Source organism: Paroedura picta, chromosome 17, assembly GCF_049243985.1.
Source record: "Paroedura picta isolate Pp20150507F chromosome 17, Ppicta_v3.0, whole genome shotgun sequence".
Lineage (NCBI taxonomy): Eukaryota > Metazoa > Chordata > Lepidosauria > Squamata > Gekkonidae > Paroedura > Paroedura picta.
This window is the reverse complement of record NC_135385.1, coordinates 17,857,046-17,875,769: the sequence shown is the minus strand read 5'-3', so window position 1 is coordinate 17,875,769 and position 18,724 is coordinate 17,857,046. Positions and strand designations below refer to the sequence as shown.

General features: G+C 47.0%; 1 protein-coding gene across 2 annotated transcripts in view; it reads left to right on the top strand.

Annotated features, from left to right (window-relative positions):
- Window positions 1-212: 212 nt before the first annotated feature.
- The window catches only part of GSPT1 (G1 to S phase transition 1), a 31,475-nt gene continuing 12,963 nt past the window's right edge, over window positions 213-18,724 (top strand). Inside the window, exons 1-6 of one of the 2 annotated variants that reach the window (XM_077315992.1) lie at window positions 213-723; window positions 12,777-12,824; window positions 12,938-12,979; window positions 13,716-13,940; window positions 16,618-16,651; window positions 16,825-16,902. In XM_077315992.1, coding sequence (XP_077172107.1) covers window positions 399-723; window positions 12,777-12,824; window positions 12,938-12,979; window positions 13,716-13,940; window positions 16,618-16,651; window positions 16,825-16,902 — 752 coding nt within the window. In that variant the 5' untranslated portion in view covers window positions 213-398. Of the gene's footprint in view, window positions 724-12,776; window positions 12,825-12,937; window positions 12,980-13,712; window positions 13,941-16,617; window positions 16,652-16,824; window positions 16,903-18,724 lie in introns of both variants that reach the window. The other variant, XM_077315991.1, reaches the window with a different exon arrangement.

Genomic DNA, 18,724 nt, shown 5'->3' with positions numbered 1-18,724 from the left:
TGTCGTTCGTGCCTCCGCCGACGTGGGGGGGAGGGAAGCGGGAAGCCGCGTTTTCCCAGCGTCCCCTGCCGCGCGCGCGCTCGGCCTCCTGGGAAGTGTAGTCCCCTCCGCCGCAGGCCGCCTATGCTTCCGAGGGGCTGGCGAACTACCAAGATGGGCGCCGCGCCTCGGGGAAGGGGAGGGGGGGGCGGCGAGGGGAAGAGGCGTACGGCGGCTGACGGAGGCCATCCTGCGCGGCGGTGTCGGGGCGGTGGGGCGCACGCGGAGCGCAGCGCAGCGCAGCGGCCGGAGCGAGTGCTGAGTCGGCGCCGGTGCGCTCGTGCCCGCGGCCTCGCGCGCCCCCGCGGGGAAGGGAGCCGCCGCCGCCAGCGCCGCGCGGAGGGGGGGACGGGCCCAAAATGGAGGCCAACGGCGGCAGCGGCAGCAGCAGCGACTCGGCGCCCGACTGCTGGGACCAGGCGGACCTCGAGCCGGGCAGCGGCCCCGCCGACCCCGCAGCCGCAGCCCCCGACAAGGACGCCGCCGACGAGGCCGACGCCGAGGCGGCCCCGCTGGACGCCGACGAGCAGCAGCAGCAGCAGCAGCTGGGCGCGGCCTTCAGCCGGCACCTCAACGTCAACGCCAAGCCCTTCGTGCCCAACGTCCACGCCGCCGAGTTCGTGCCCGCCTTCCTCAGGGGGGGGCCCGGCCTGCCCTCGCCCCCGCCGCCCGCCCAGGCCCACGGTGAGACCCCCACCTCGAGTAGCCCGGGTGGGTTTGCTTTGGAACAAGCCCTGGCGCCTGAAGAAGAGGAGTTGGGTCTTATACGCCGCTTTTCTCTGCCAGACGGGGCTCAAAGCGGCTTACAACTCCAACCCCCCTTCCTTCCTTCCTTCCTTCCTTCCTTCCTTCCTTCGTGTCCCCGCAAAAGGCACCCTGGGAAGTGGGTGAGGCTGAGAGAGGCCTGGGGTTTCTGCGCGGTCTGGACAGGAGAGGGAGAGTTGGGTGTTATAGGCCGCTTTTCTCTTCCCCCCGAGGAGGCTCAAAGCGGTTTACAATCCCCTTCTCTTCCTCTCCCCACAACAGACACCCTGTGAGATGGGGGAGGCTGAGAGAGCCCTGATATGACTGAAGAAGAAGAGTTGGTTCTTATATGCCGCTTTTCTCTACCTGAAGGAGGCTCAAAGTGGCTTACAAGTCGCCTTGCCTTTCCTCTCCCCACAACAGACACCCTGGGAGGGAGGGGAGGCTGAGACCAGCCTCTACCAGAAAGAGTCTCAAAGTGGCTTACAATCCCCTTTCCTTTTCTTCTCCCCACAACAGACACTCTAGGAGGGAAGCGAGACTGAGAGAGCTCTAATATTACTGAGCAAGAAGAAGAGTTGGTTCTTAGATGCCACTTTTCTCTACCTGAAGGAGGCTCAAAGCAGCTTACAATCGCCTTCCCTTCCTCTCCCCACAACAGACACCCTGTGAGGTGGGTGAGGCTGAGAGATCCCTGATATTGCTGGTCAGTGAGAATAGGAGAAGAGTTGGTTCTCATATGCCACTTTTCTCTACCCCAAAGAGTCTCCAAGCAGCTTACAATTGCCTTTCCCCTCCTCTCCTCAAGGCCTCACGTCTGCTGCCACTCGCTTTGTCCCTGCTTTGGTCATGTAACTGCTGCCCCTAAGACTTGCTGGTCTATTCTAACCTTTGCATTATAGGTTTCAGAAGTATGACTGGACTTTAGGTGTTGGTAAAGCTGCTCATGGCTGCCAGCCTGCCCCTCTCTGTTGGTGATCCTCATTTGAGCCCTGCTGGGTGAGAGCAGTGGTCCATTCCAAGCTTGCATCCTGCTTTATATATCAGACAGCGATGAACTGGGTATAAAGACCAAGACCTCCCAGCTGATACTGCTGGGGGCTCGGTCCAAAAGAAATGTGTTTAGTGTCAGGGTCCGTGGCTGGAAAAGAACTCACCAGTTCCCCACCACCACCCACCACTGCCCTTAAGAAGCTTCTGGGAAGCATATATTTCTTAAAAGTTAGAGTTTGAATTACATTTCTTATAGTACAGTCCTATCCCTGTAATTGCTGGTTTCAGTGGAACTGACTCTCCAGTTCATTCGTAATTTTTGCCTGAAAGATTCTTGGTAAAGAAAGACTGATACTTTTCCTAAACTTAGTGAAGTGGGAAATTAGTGTAAGACAGTTGGGGAGGGGGTGGTTACAGAGAACAGGGAGACAAGATGAGAGAATTTTAACATACACAGCCACACACACACACAGGGTCCTTCAGTTTTGCAAGTAGAAGAGCAGTCAATGGTGTCGCATGGCAATGTGGATTTGATTGGTGGTAGGTGGAGTTGGGAAGGGGTGTGGCAAAGGGAGCTGGAACCAGAAAGCAGCCATGTTGGAGGTGCTCCTAGGGAGTGCCTCTGAAAATGGAGACTTGAAATATTTTGGTCCTGGATAGTATGACAGAGACACCCCAGCCCTGGCCTGATGTGGTTGGAGCCGATGGGCATGGTGTGACTCAGAGGATGTCAATTGTCATGAAGCATGGCTGGGAGGTGGCTATTAGGCTACACTGGCAGCTGATTAAGTTTCCTCTATGGAGAAGGATCTTGAAGCCTTAATATAAAGTTATGTTTTAAAGAAATGGTTGCGTTTTATCCAGCCCATCATCCAAGGAACTTGGGTTAGCAGGTGTGGTTTCCCTCCTCTTTTGTTTCCTCCTCAAGGTAAGACAGGCTCAGAGAAATAAGGACAGGACCCAGTCTTCCCATCAAGCTTTGCAACTGAGTAGATATTTTAATTCTGGATTCGCTGGTCTAAGTCTTGACATTCTGTCCGTTACATCGCCCTGGGCTGCTTCTTCACATGGAAGCCTTCACAGTCTATGCAGGAGCTGTGTGGAGAAAGCAGCAGGTTGTTATACAGAGAAATGATATCTCTGAAGCACAGACCATCTTGTCCCTATACTTGTGTGTATTCATCAATTTTAAACAGTTGTCTACATTTCTAAGGCGTCTGAGCGGGCAGAAGGTCGGGCTGGCAGAAGTTTGATTAAAATGCCGAATTCTAAACGGGTCTACTTGGACATCAAGAGGTTCCTCCAGGTTCTGCAAACAGTTCGTGGATGCAGTTAATTCATATGTATTACCCAGTGGGCCGTTAAAGCCCTGGTAGAGTTACTGGACTGCTGAAATTACTCACAGGGCACCCTTTTAGATACTGCTCGGCATCTGATTGAACGTAAACTAATTGGTCTGCATGAAGCTGCTTCATACAGAATCAAACCCTTGGTCTGCACAACTGTCAAAGGCTGTTCGTATTCTGTTTTCGACCTTCCATATTCTGCAGGCCTCTTGTTGGTGTTTGAGGTTATCGATATCGGATAAAACTGATTTAATCCACATTGATTCTCTGGCTCAGAATTCTGCGCTTGCAGGATTTGTTAACTTCCTTGCTCTTTCACCTAGAAAAATTTGGCCAATAAATGTGCCTGTTGCTAATCTGTGTGTGTGTGGCATCCCTGGAATCAAGCCCCCTTAGATTTTTATCCTACAATTCTTCCAAGTAACTCAAGGTAGATTGTGACTTTGCCGTTGGGGGCGACATCATCCAGTGAACTTTAAGGCTATTGGGGAGATGAAAACTCAGATCGCCTCAGGTTTAGTTTAGCTTTTGTAACCCGCTTTTCCACGCTGGATGCCCTGTTCTCTGCACCGTGGCCTGCTCAGGTGGCCCCAAAAGATAATACTTTATCCAAAGCTTGGTAAGCTAGAGATCTGAACAGCTTGGCATACTGGCCTATATAGGCTGAGAGGTAATTGACTCCACCTGCAGTGTAATTGACCTCACCTGCATGCAAGTGCTATGAGTCATGCAGCTCTGGCCAGGATCCTGCAAGGAATTGCTACCCTTTTTGCTCTGTTGTCGGATTGTGTGCAGCCAGCCAGTCTGGCACTTGGCCTCCTCTGTGCCACCTTCTGCTACTGCCGTTCCAGGTTTGCATGGCAGAGGCTTGGTGGCTTCCTTGGTACCAGAGGCAAGGCTTCTCTTGCAGGCTCTGGCAGGGCGATCTCTGGTACTGGCGGTTCATTGTCAGCAGAAGCCTCTGCAGTGCTTGGGCTCCTCCTCCGTCATGGTCCTTGGCTCCTCTGGCTCTTTCACCATTGTTGAGTTGGTCAGAGGGAGACATGAGGCTGAGTGCATGATGGTTGTTCTTCCGTCAAATATAAAGGTGGCTTGGTTTCCTCGACTAGCTTCAAGTTTTTGTCAGCTTAAAACCCGGCACACCTATATCTCTGGGAAAAGGTGGAAAACAGAACATCTGTATTTTTTTTAAAAGCCTGGCATAACGTGTTCTTTGTGTTATCAGCCAGCAGACAGGCAGCTGAGCCACACTACGCTGGAACATCTCTCAGATTAGGAGATGCGTTCATAGTGACATAGGGACAGTAGTACTGATGGTAGAATGCTGGGCTATAGGGCTTTTCCCTTCAGACCAATATTGTTCAATCTTTCCAGACCTATGGCCCATTTATTTTTATTAACTCTGTCTTTCACCATCTCTGTCTGCTTTTTGATGTTGTCTCAGTCTTCCTTCCCAGGCCATCTTTGTCATCCTGCTTCCAAAAGTCCCGATCAAATAGTGGTACTATACTTGGAGGTTCTGGACTAGTGCATTAAAGAAGAATTGATGAGTTTTAGGTGCAGGCTTCCATCAGCAGATAAGGCTGTCTTTGCACACGCTGCATACAAGTTGCATTTAGCCGCACTTTACAGTGTGCATGGGCGCTAAATCAGGAGGGAAGGTATTTCAATTCCAAGGATTCAGTATCAATAGATGCTGCTGAAATGTGATTGCGAGTTATAGAACATGTTTTATGGAAATAGTGTTGATTTATTACGTTTAATATCTTGGTGGTTGAAAGCCAAAGACCTCAATTCAAACATGGCCAAACAATTTGTATTTATAAACATTTCTCTCACTTTAGTGTGACCTACAGCTTCCTCATATGGATTTAGTCGACAAAAATACCACTGTGGTACCAGTTCTCCATGAGGAAGAAAACCCTAATAAAATGTAATAAAGTGGCCAAAAAAAACAGAAGCAATTGCTCAAAAAAATTCAACATTTCTGTCTTAATTTTAACTTACTTTTAGCTCAGTAAAAGAGGTCTTTATCTTCCCCAGGAAGGTGGGAAGACAGGCTTAATCATCCTAACATAATTGAGAGTATTTGCAGTCTGATAGTATGCGTTTGCTTGTAAAACTCAATTAAATGGGACTTGCTCCCAATTAAGTATATATAAGCCTGTGGTTTTAATTTCCTGTCTCTGCTTGTTTCTCCTGAATGTTGCTTCATCTTAGAGCTGAAGATGTCACCGATTCAGTCTTTCCCAGAACAGAACAAGCATTGCTAGTTGAAGTTGGTAATTTCAAGCATTTATAGATTTAATTCTCCCCCCTACCCTCCATGTTGGACCACTGGCTCCCCCCCCCCTCAGGTAAACCAGATAATTAAAGGTCTATTTTGTCTTACATTCCAGGGGTTGTACCAGCCAGGCTAAATCACTTGAGGAGTAGTTTGTCCTTTGCAAATTGCTCTGGATCAATAGCATTAGTGACAACTGGGCATGGCTTGGTAGACAAGGCAAATTTCTCGTGGTGGCCATGATTGCTCCCCTTCAGCTCAGGATGTGCTTATGGGCAGCCTTGTGTTTGGGGGCAAGCTATCACTCTTTTCCTCAGGGACCTGCAAGCTGAAGACCTAGTCTCTTCCTTCCTACTCTTTAAACAACCCAAAGTATTTTGGATGGAACCTTCTGAACCTCGGTGTTAGGAGTTGTATCAGCTGACCTCACAGTGTCCAGTAGACTTGGCTCTTGTACCTCCCTGTTTAGTATGACTGGTCTCTTCTCTCCCCCCCCCTTCCACCCTGTTCCAAGTTTGTGTTCTCTCTTCAGTTCTTTCCAGTAAAGGTTAGTCCTTAGCCGCAAGACCTTTTGTTTGAAGGAGCCGTGCTTGATAAAGTTCAAAGGGCCTTCTGAAATAGGCATTTTGCGGGTAGTTATTTGTTCTGAAGGTGTTGACCAGTGGTTCTTAGCATTTAATCTGCTACCCCCACCCATGGATGTAGTATTGTTAAGTTCTACTTCCCTCTAATTTATTTTTTTTTAATGTTTATGCACTGCCCTTTCTGCCGAGCACGGTGACTCGAGGCAGCTTATAAAAGTAGCCACGCTCAGGTAACATAAAAATAGATAAGAAAAACGTGGCTATATAATGTTGTCTCAAGATACTGCTTTTACAAAATCAGTTGCTAAATGATCACCTGAAAAAGAACAGCCTTGTACTTCATATGGAAGGAGAATAGCATCCAGTCCTGGGTTTTGCTTTACGGCTCTCCGATTAATAGTAAATCTGGTGGCAGGGGCTCCTGGGAACTGTAGTCCATGGAGATCTGGAGGGCCGCAGTTTGACTACCCCTGTTCCAAACCATGTGTACTTCAAGATACTTGCTCAGTCTGCCTTTGCAGTCTGGCATTGAACATACCAAGCTGCCTTTTATATTGAATCAGGCGATTGTTGGATGGTCAGTATTTTGTGTTCTGACTGGCAGCAGGCATCTCTGAAATCTCAGGTAGCAATTTACGTGGAGTTAGAACCTGGAACTTCCTTTGTGCAAAACAAGAGCATGCGACGGTATTGCTGGTATTTAGAGAATTATCTCTAAAAGTGCAGCCTCTTCTCTCCCCCATCCTAAGCGCACTCATATATTTGGCTTCAGAGAAGCTGCTCTTTAGAATTCCAATTTCCTATTCCTGCATTCTTCAGGTCTCTGACCAGGAAGAGTGGCTGCAGCATGGCCTGCATGGAGCTGCTTAAATTCCTGTTCTCCCGCTGGTACCCAAACAATGCTTTTGGGCAAAGGCACAGTTTGTCATCTCCGCGTGTGTTTTCTTGGCCCGTTTGCCCTGAGGGTAATTCAGTGTGTGGAGTTCTGCCTTTGTCTTCGCCAGAATCTGTGTGAGGCTTAATTATTACTTATCTTTATTGACTTGGCAAAGGGGTGATTAGAGAGACGGGAAAAGGGTGACTCCAGTCAACCGCAAGCGACCGAATTCATTGAGGCGCTCATGATCTCGTCAGGGTTACCCTTCAGTTCATAGAATAGAATCATAGAGTTGGAAGGGACCAACCCCCTGCTCAACGCAGGATCATAGAATCACAGAATCCTAGAGTTGGAAGGGGCCACACAGGCCATCTAGTCCAACCCCCTGCTCAACGCAGGATCATAGAATCCTAGAATCATAGAGTTGGAAGGGGCCATACAGGCCATCTAGTCCAACCCCCTGCTCAACGCAGGATCATAGAATCCTAGAATCCTAGAGTTGGAAGGGGCCATACAGGCCATCTAGTCCAACCCCCTGCTCAGCGCAGGATCATAGAATCATAGAGTTGGAAGGGGCCATACAGGCCATCTAGTCCAACCCCCTGGTCAACGCAGGATCAGCCCTAAGCATCCTAAAGCATCCAAGAAAAGTGTGTTGATACTACGGGACTCTTGTTTGCCTGAAATATTTGCTTTCCCCCCCTCCCAACATACTAATGAAATTCTGCAGGGAGTTGTCACATTCCCACTTATACAGTAAACGGTTTGATTTGAGTTGGATTGAGATGAGCCCTTGAGCTCTGAGATAAATCTTCCCCAGAGCATATGCAGGACACTCTCCAGATTTAGCCCCACGCTTCTAAGACCGTGGGGAAATACTGAAGAGTAGAAAGGTCTGTACCAGATATTAGTCATGGATGCTAAAGATTTAACAGTATACAGCAGACCTCCCCAACCAGGGCTTCTTGATGCCCCTAGAAGGGTTTCCCAAATGGCTGGGAGTTAATTTTAATATATATTTTAAACATTTGTTAAACACTTATCAGGTGATACGACCATATATGGTCAGTTTGACCCATTTCCCACCCCCCAAAATGGCCAATGATGGGCCTGGAGGGGATGGGAAGGGGAGGGGCCCCAGGTGGGCGTGTCCACAGCTCTGCTTCCCAACCGTATTCTGCATGATTGTGCCACCTCTGGGGTTTCTCAAAGCCTGAGGAATGTTTCGGGGGTTTCTCAAAAGTAAAGTTGAGAAAGTGGCATTCAGGAAGGTCAATATGTGAGTCAGAATAGCCTGCAACCTGAAATGCCTGTATGCTTCCCAGGCCTGCTTTTCTGGTTTTGCTATTCCTGGGATCGTAAAAGGTTTGGGAAAATGTTCTTAGGCACATTTGTTTTTCAAAGTCTCGGGCTGGTGCTTAGACATTTGGAGCTGTGTAACCTCTGAAGCAGAATTGGACCCGAGGAACTAGGAAAAAACGTTCTTCACAAAAGGTTCTTTATTTTTGTTGCAATATTGAGTTCTCTTAAATTCCGAGATAGAGGGCGAGTTCATAGGGTTATTTGTTGTTGTTGTTTTTTTTTAGTCTGCTTCCAGTTTGATATTTGATTTCCATCAGGTTTAATGCTGGTAATGTGGCACAAGGCATCCTTGAAGTTCTTAAAGGCCAGTCTGGAATGAAGTGCTCCAAATAATCACCATTCCACATTATACTCTTTAAAATGCAATTTGAGCGTCATAGCTGCAGCACTGCGGGTGACCGTCAGTTCTAGATCTCATTAAAGAAGTGTGCTTAACTAGTTTGAACAGGTTTTCTCAACCCGTGAAACCTTCTTCAGGCTTCAAGAAACCCCGGAAGTGATGTCAGCAGGCCATGCCTCCCTGCCACGCCCCGGCAGTCACGTGCCACCGGAAGTGACATCACCCAGATGCTCCCAATGGATGTGACATCACACTCCCGTCAAACACCCCTCCCCCCCAATGCCAGAAATGGACCAGTGACCCAGTGACTGGGCTGGGAACAGGGCTGGGGCAGGTCTCTGCCACTCATATCACCCACTCCATCACAGTTAAAATGAGAGTACATACTTCTCTGGACTCCAATCGCTACCATGTGCAGAGAACTTCAGCCAGCAAGGATTTGTGTGACTTAAGGCTCCCCCCTCCAGGTCCATTGGTGGCCATGGGGGAGTTGACATAACCATATATGATCATATCACCCCATTTTTGAAAAAAAATTAAATATATTTTTAAATATTTACTCCCACCCTGTTGGCAGAACCCTTTGGGGCCGTCGAGAAACCCCCTGTTGAGAAAGCCTGATGGAGATATCAGCCAGCAGATCTTTTAAATCTCATTGTCACCCTGTGAGGGAGGTGGGGCTGAGAGAGCCCTGCCTGATATTCCTGCTTGGTCAGAACAGCTCTATCAGTGCTGTGACGAGCCCAAGGTCACCCAGCTGGCTGTGTGTGAGGGAGCAGGGAACCAATCCTGGCTCACCAGGTTAGAAGCTGCTGCTCTCAACCGCTACACCAAGTTGGCTCCCATGATACTTGGGATGATGTAGAGTTTTTGTTTTGTTCTTCATTTATTCTTGCAGAGGGCGGGGTCTGTAGGTGTAGTGCTGTTGCTGCCAAATGCACAGAGCAAAACCGGAGAGAAAGGCTTGAGGAAGCTGATTCCGGAACTGGGAGTGAAACTGGCCAGCATCCTGACCCATGAAAGGCTTTGCTCCTTTGGATGGCTAGATGCTCTAGTTTATGGATGGATGGATGGATGGATGGATGGATGGATGGATGGATGGATGGATGGATGGATGGATGGATGGATGGATGGATGGATGGATGGATGGATGAATGAATGAATGAATGAATGAATGAATGAATGAATGAATGAATGAATGAATGAATGAATGAATGAATGAATGAATGAATGAAAATAGATGCTCTAGTTTAAGTAGAAGGACCGTCACTTACAACAGAGTTACTACTTTCACATTTTGTATTGCAATTCTAGCCTCACCTATCTAAATATATTGCATAGTTATACATTGTGTGTTGAATTATATTTCCGATCTGTGCCTGCTACACAGGTAAACTTTGGCTTTTTTGGGTGGGTGGGGGGGTTGGCTCGTTTACTGTGTACCCCACCCCTGTTCTGTATTGTATTCAGCCATAGGAAAGTAAGCTAAAATTTAACAGGCTACTTACATCCAATGTATGTGCCAGAGTTCTTCTTCCTTAGACAGAAGAGCAGAAAACTCCCGTGCATCATTGTTTCTGTTGCAGGCATCCAGGAGTTTATGCAGTAGTCACAAGTTTTAGCACAACAGCATACTTTGGGTTGATAATGGGTTTATTTTCCCCCTGATTCAGCAAAGCCACGGTAACACTTTGGAAGTGAATAACAAACAGCTTTGTTAAGCCTTTTGAGCACGTAAAGATTCTGGACTTGCAGTGCTTGTATTTTCAGCCGTGTGTGTGATCTCTAGATCGTTATACTAAAGGATATACGATGTCTCCTTATATCAGAATTGAGCTGTTTGTCATTAATTCTTATAAGACAGGAGGAGGAGCCCCTGGGGAAGGGTGGTATATAGATAAAAGCTCATTTAAAGCTCATCAATATGGAGACAATTCTGACAAAGGGCAGCAATTGCATGGTGCACAATAGGTCCCAGGTTCAAGTCCCCGGCATCTACAGTTGAAAGGCCTTTGTGAAAGATCTAAACCTGAGACTCTGAAGAGCTGCCAGACCATATCTATAATCGTGACCTCTGTAGAGGCCAGATTCAGTATACGTTATTTTTAATACCCTCCTTTTCATGCCCCGAAGGAGTCTCAAAACAGCTTACAAATGCCTTTTCTTCCTCTCCCCGCAACGGACACCCTGTGAGGGAGGGAGGGGCTGAGAGAGCTCTAAGAGAACTTAACTGACCCAAGCTCACCCAGAAGCAGTTTCATATGTATCTCTCCCATCCCAACCACGCACACCCCCTTCATGTCAAATTGACATGACCCACATTGGATTGGGTGGCGGTCAAGTCTGTTTTGCCGAACACAGAAGTATTTTCGAATCCTGAAATGCACCAGCCTCATCCTGAACAAGGCAAATTGTCCCTCTTGGTGAATGTGGTCCATTTTGGACTGGCAAGGGCTCTCTAGGAACACAGGCCTCTTAACTGAGGGGGTTAAATTGGGCAGGTCACATGCTCTAATGCTGAGTGATGATTGTGTCCAGAATTTATTTCAGACATAGTGGCCAAACTGCTTCCTTCAGGCACAGTATGTTATTTTTAAACTTAAAAAAATGAACAATATCAATTTTAACAACAAAGAAACCTCCAGCTATTATAAATCAACCTCTGCTATGTTGCTTCTGCACATTACTAGTAAGCTAAAATAAATGTATTCTTGCCTGTTTTATACATAGAAAATCCCCAAAGTCCTGGTTCAGAAAGAGGGTTTAATACCGAATAATTCCAACTCCATTTGAATCTAGGTCAGACATAACTTTGTTATCATCATTCACTTGACTCAGTAACCCCCTACATTGAGGTTACATAAGTAGTAGGAACAAGCGGAGCCAGTAAGACTGAGGCATAATTGGAGGGCTTGAGCAAGCCAAGCGTGTGGCACTTTCTGAAGTATTCAGTTAGGTCGGGACGAGATTGACTTCGTTGCGATTCATGCCGAAAGAAAGACTGATGCCAACGGAAACGAGTACTTCAAAAACGGGAGTCAAGCTTAAAGGCTTCTGAATATCTGGAAAGCTAGATAATCTGTATTGAAGAACAGGAAAGGAATTAATGTGCAGAACTGCCGATCAAAGAGCCAAGGCCCTCTCAGTTAGCCCACTTTGCTTGAAAGGACAGATGACAGACATGCCGTAAGGCCTTTAAAAACCGCTCAAGTCAAGATGGAAAACTGGATAAGGGAGCCAAGAAGCCTATTTGGATGGACACAGATGGCCTGTATGGCCCCTTCCTACTCCGTTATTCTACTCTATACGGAATGAACTGTGTAGAGTTGATTTTGGAGACAGTTTGTCAAATGTGAAGATTCCCAACCAAATAAAGAAATGTACAGTTAGAGGATGGTCTTCAGCAATTAGTACATTGTAAGTGTTAAAGGTCGGATGGCTGCAGCTGGATAAAAGGTTTTGAATTCCTAGTCGTCCGGGTGGATTTGCAGAGCCTCCGAAATCAAGCACTGAGGCCAGGCCCGCGAAAAGATTACTTTTTGCTGGTGTAACACTCCTGTACTGAGACCTGTTTTCATAGTACTTGACATGAGGGTAGAAAATTTTCATTGCACGCAGCATACAGGGTTACTGTTTCACAAGTGATAAATTGGACTACCTTTGCTTCAAAAAACCCCACTCCTCAGTTGGAAAGTTTCCCAGGTACTGAGCCTGCATTTAAGCAGACGTTTTCAGAGCCTTTTTTTTTTTTTACAAATAGGCCTTTTAACATCTGTAGACTCCAATAATTCAAGTAACAGAATAAGGGGAGTTAGGTCTCAAATCAAAACTCCAGAATTTTATCCTCAGGGAGATTTGTTTGCCCTGTCTGTTAACGTTTTCCAACTAGGAAAGTCTTTTTGTTTTGTTTGTCTCAGTGACCCGTCCTTCCTGTCCAATATTTTAAATATGTTATGTTTTTGTGTGTATTTTAGCTCTGATGTTAACGGTGTATTTTTTTTTCCTGGTTTTAAGATGTGATCTTATTTGTTTTCATTTGTTAGTTCCCCCGGCAGTTCTTGTCAAGGCCGAAAAGTGGGATTGTAGAATAAAAATGAACGAGGGGAAACATTCCTAGAAACCTTTGCTTGTTTTCACCTCGCATAAAACAGTTCTTGAACATGCATGGCAGTTGTTTCATTCTTGAATCTCTTTCATTTGTTTTCAGGGATATCTGCAGAGTCTTTGCAAGAGGAGCAGCCCTCATCTTGTGATGGTAAGGTGCAGAGCTAATTGTTAAATGGTTTGCTCAAGTTATCCCCTGTAAAGGGTTGTTTAACTGGGACAGTTGAATTCCAGTTGAAACGCGATGTGCTTCTGTTTCTTTAGGACTGAACAGCGCCGTCAGCATGGAAATCTCCGAATCAGTCGGTAAGAGAAATTACTTGTTTGCATAGCACTGAGCTTGCTCTAATGCAGCGATAATCAACCTGTGGTCCTCCAGATGTCCATGGACTACAATTCCCATGAGCCCCTGCCAGCAAATGCTGGCAGGGGCTCATGGGAATTGTAGTCCATGGACATCTGGAGGACCACAGGTTGACTACCCCTGCTCTAATATATGTGTAACTGAACAGCTTCTGAGTTGGGGGATCTGCATACAAAACAGGCGGCTGTTTTGTACGCAGCGTTTGTTAACCGGACTTCTCAGGAGCATTGCTGTCGTTTTTAAATTGTCAGCCCCTCGCCTTCTGTCTAAAGGGCGGGTGGCTGGTTTTCACAGGCCGCTGGAGTCTGAGCAAGATAAATATTTTCATGCCCATGAGCTGTCAAGAAGCAGGTTGAGCTATGAATTTACTTGCATATCTCCCTTTTCTGAAACGACCGTTTTGGGGTGGTTTTCCGCACGTCTTTCTTTCCCGCTGCCGGACTGAAACGGTCTGCTAAGCCCCTTGACTCAGAGTTGGGTGGCTGTTTTAAATTTTAAATACCCGAGACATTGGACACAATCAGAAAGAACTGGGATTTGCGACATTTAAGTGCTTAGAAGTAAAAACAACCCTTTTTCCCCTCAAGTCCTGATACTTCTTTTCCTTGGTGGGGGTGACAAAAAAGAGTTTGCCTTTCGTTTACACAAGTATTTTTTTAAAAACCTAAATTCCAGTAGAAAACGGAGAAACGGAAATGTCCCCGGAAGATTCATGGGACCACAAAGAAGAAGCCCTTGAGCCTGAGCTGGGAGGGGGGCCCTCCGGAGATGCGGGACCGATTGAGGAGGGTGCCCAGGAGATGATGGAGGAAGAGGAGGAGATCCCCAAGCCCAAATCCATGGTGGCGCCGCCAGGTGCCCCCAAAAAAGAACACGTAAATGTCGTATTCATTGGACACGTAGGTAAGTTGCGGATAACTACGAGGAGCAGCGTGGGAGTTGTGATGGAGTTCAGAGGTCTTCTTCAGGGCTTCCTTGGTGTAATTATTAACAATCTAAAGCAGGGGTAGTCAAACTGCGGCCCTCCAGATGTCTATGGACTACAATTCCCAGGAGCCCCTGCCAGCGAATGCTGGCAGGGGCTTCTGGGAATCGTAGTCCATGGACATCTGGAGGGCCGCAGTTTGACTACCCTGGGTTCTGGGAATTTTAGTCCATGGACATCTGGAGGCTGCAGTTTGACTACCCTGGGTTCTGGGAATTGTAGTCCATGGACATCTGGAGGGCCGCAGTTTGACTACCCTGGGTTCTGGGAATTGTAGTCCATGGAGGGCCGCAGTTTGACTACCCCAGTTTGACTACTGGAGGGCCGCAGTTTGACTACCCCTGATCTAAAGACTCAACTAGGTGTTGCATATGAATATTTTTAGAGAGAAATCAGGCAGTTACTTCTCTCCTGCCCCTTCCCCCCCCATCAGACTGGCTCAACAGAATGAGGAGGAGCAGTTTAAGCTTTCCTCACTCACTTATGTGCTGATCCATAATAGCCCTGGAGAGCCATTACGGTACCTCCCTTGTGGCAAGCAAACAAGTGCCTTTATCAGTGACTGTATCCCTGTACGCCACGTTGGAGTGATGCCCGAAGCCCCTTAGGGGCTGGTTCTGTACTTCTTTGCGCTGTGGATGAAAAGAAATTTATTAAAGCTGCAGCGTCATTTTTCCAAATTAACACAGGGGCATTTCCCACATTGCTGTGTGTCTTACGAGTTCAATAGGTAAGGTTTTATAAAGGTGTGAAAGCCCACCCCAGTTAAGTCACATCTTAATGGTCCATTCTGGCACAACCACTGATAGCATCTACCAATGAAACTCCTTCCATAGAGAACCAGTTTCATTCCAGGTAGGACTTGCCCATCTGTGCCAGTCTGGGAGTTGAGAGGGATGGGGCAAAAGGCATTCACTGATAATGCACCCAGGACACACTGTGTCACGATGGCCTTTATCACACAAGTTCCGCAGCTAAGCATCCTCTGGCTGGTGGTTCATGGAAATCTTGGAACATCGGGGCTGCTAGACCAAACACATACTGATACGGAAAAATACTGGAAAAGTAATACTGAAATGTAAAATCTTACGCAACGATGGCTTTTCAAGTGGTTTTGGCTTCTGTGCTTGCACTTGCGTGGAAAGAATAGCGCTTATGAGCTCACAACAATGGAAAGGGACAGAAAGGTAGAAAAACACAAAAGTAGGAAAAATAAATCTTGTAAAAAGCCGTAATTTCAAATGGTCACTCCATTGACCAAGCATCAGCTCCTCAGAACCGTTTTGTTTCAGGAACCTGGCACACGAACGCGGCACCCCTTCTCTAATGCCGTGGTCTTGACCTGAATTGGGGACCCCCTGCGGCCAATTTTGGGATTAGGAAGAAAAGCTCCGTTCTTGGAATCCCCGTTGTCCAGTGTAGTTGAGGCCGGCTTAACCTGAGCCACAAGCGTTCTTTGCCTGCAGATTGGCAGAGGTTTGGGGAATCCAGTAAGCTCCTTAGCCTTGCCGGTTGCGGTGGATGTGGTCGCTTGCAAGAGTGAATAAATTGCGAGAGCCAGTTTGGTGTAGTGGTTAGGAGTGCGGACTTCTAATCTGGCATGCCGGGTTTGATTCTGCGCTCCCCCACATGCAACCAGCTGGGTGACCTTGGGTTCGCCACAGCACTGATAAAACTGTTCTGACCGGGCAGGAATATCAGGGTTCTCTCAGCCTCACCTACCCCACAGGGTGTCTGTTGTGGGGAGAGGAAAGGGAAGGCGACTGTAAGCCGCTTTGAGCCTCCTTCGGGTAGGGAAAAGCAGCATATAAGAACCAACTCTTCTTCTAAATCTAAATAAATCTAAATAAATCTAAATAAATAAAAGATCAGCGTCTTGCCACTCGGATGGCAAATGTCTGTAAACTGTTTCACTTTTAGAAGGTTTTTTTTTCACAGGCTTTTAAGTGATGTGTCTTGTGCGTTGCTTTGAGACGAAGTAGAAAAAGTGAGATTCTGCTGCTTTTAAAAGGCCAAATAGGGAGTGGGGGGTGTTAAGATGGGGCCTTCTCTTTCTGGAGGCATACTTTATGTTATTTTAAGGTGATTTTTAAAAAAACTGGTTGCCAGCCACCTAGAGCTTGTGGAAAGACAGGTTATTAATGTTTAAATGTGTATTGAGCTTTGGGGTATTTAAGACTGGAGCGCTTCCATTTGATTGTTTCCATCATGCAACTATTGACTGTGCCTGGAATCCAAAGGCTGAAAATGACCAGTTGTCCAGAAAGGATAGTTTGTTTCCTATTTCGAATACCTGGCCCCCATGCCGTACCTTATAAAAGGTGTTTCCTTTCCAAAATACTTTGTGCTGCTCCACAGTACCACAGTGTGGGACAAAAGGCCCCACCCCCACCCCTTTGGAGCGCTCAACCTCGGTCTTGGAATGTAACAACTACTGTGATCTTATTAAAAGCGAACTGAATAAAAGAGCGTTCTGCGAAGGGCGTTGGGCCCTCTTGATGTAAAAAATGTTAAGACGTTTGAGTGAGTCAGAATGTTAACAATCCACTTGCATTTCCTAGACTGATCTCTCCTTGTTCAATTGACTTTCTTTAGATGCTGGCAAATCAACAATCGGAGGACAAATAATGTAAGCAAACCCTTTACAAAAAATTATTAGAATTGTTTATAGTGATGACTATGAAGAAATCCTTAAATCGCCACAAGTTCTTGATTGCAGTAGTCCATCAGTGTGTCTTTGACTTGGGTCCCAAGGCCCACTCTTTATTACAAATTAATTAATGTGACGCGTCTGTTTTCTAGGTACTTGACGGGCATGGTTGATAAGAGGACACTTGAAAAATACGAAAGAGAAGCGAAAGAGAAAAATAGAGAAACCTGGTATGAATCTTGCATCATGCTTTGAACCGTGTTCACTCTTGGGTGTGGAAGAGTTGTTTTTACTGCTGCAAGTGATTCCTGTTCCAGTTTATGTATTTTCATATTTCTATGTTGCCCGTACTCAAAGGTTCAGGACAGCTCAAAACCTTTCCTCTCCCCACTTGCTCGTTGTTTCCTTCCCTAGTCCCTTGCTACCTGGACGCAGGGCCTCCGTTTTGGAGGGGTTGAGTTTCAGGTGGTTCTTCTTCATCCCAAGCCATCTCTGCTTCCTGGCAAATGTTTCTGGGAGTGAGTCCAGGCAGCTGTCCATCAGAAGGTAGAGTTGGGTGCCATCTGTATATTGGTGGCACCCAAGTCCACATCTCTAGACCAGTTGGGAAAGAGGGAGCATAAAGATGTTACATAACGTGGGGGATAGCACCACAACCTGTGGAACCCCACAGGTGGGTTAACTGTGGTGCAGGTGCTTATCATCCACCACAATCTTCTGCCCATGACCATGGAGGAAGGAGTTCAGCCACTGAAGAGCTGTTCCCTGGATTCCAGTGAGCAAGAAGTTCATGGTTTGCCACATTGACCACTTCTCTGAGCTCTAACAACATGACCTGCTTCAGTCCTGCTGATGCCGAAGATCATCTGTCAGAGCAACCAAAGCTCTCAACAACACCATGGCCAGGTTGGAAGTCGGACTGGAATGGATTGAAAACCAAAGCTTCCTCTTGATATGTTAAGAGTTGGTCCATGGCTGTCTTTTCAGCCATGTTCCCCAGAAATGCAAGATGTGAAATAGGGCGGTAGTTGGCCGGGCTCTGTGGATCCAGGGATACCTTTTCAACAGAGGTTGGATGACCATGTCTTTCAGTCCTTCCAGGAACACTGGAAGGTAGGGAGAGGTTGACAGAGGGGGGCCTCCTACCCTCTAATTGATCGATTTGAGCAGCCAAGGAGGATACATGGTTGGCCTCATTGAAGTAAGCAACCTCTCCACTTAAGTCAACGAGAGCCACCTGAAGCCATGAAATGTGACCTCCAGAGGTGGCCAAGAGGCTTCCAGTTCTTTTACTTGTAGCCAGCGTAGGTGGGAGGTCATGGAGGAGTGATGACTTTATCAGCAAAATAGCTTGCAAATGCCTCAGTGCTGATATCCAATTGATTACTATTTCTAAGCCTTTCTTTTAGGATGGTAAGAGATTGAATTACTCTATATAATTGTGCTGGGCATGAACTTGCAGTTTTCACTGCCCGTAAGCAGCTCTCATAAGCATCCTATAGGATGGTCCTATAGTTTCTTCGCTCCAAATCCATTGTAGATGTTTCAGCTCTGTTCCTCTTACGTAGCTCCTCAGTGCTCCATGGAGCTGATCTGAGGTGGAGGCGGAGCGGCCATTGACCAATCTCATTGGTGGCAGCCAACGTCCATTAATGCCAGTTGCTGACCAGATCATCTAATGAGTCACCAGGAGGCTCTGGGTCCCACAGTGCATTTAGGAAGCCATCTGGATCCATAAGTCTCAGTGGGTGGGCTAAAATGCAGGGAGGAGATGGTATTCGGAGCCAGACCTTTTTGGCCCTGGCTTCTGCCTGGTGGAATTAGCTGCCATTGGAGAGTCAGGCCCAGACTGACCTATCAAAATTCCATAGAGGCTGTGAAATGGCCTCTCTCCTCTCCTCGTTTTCTCCCCCTTTATAAGACTTCCTATTTATAGGGGACCCTACACCACAATTACAGCAGAAGACTGCCAGGCAAACAATGGTGGCTTTAGAATTTCACTGAATTGTATTATGTTTTTGTTTGTTTACCAGTCTTGTATAACTGTGGCAA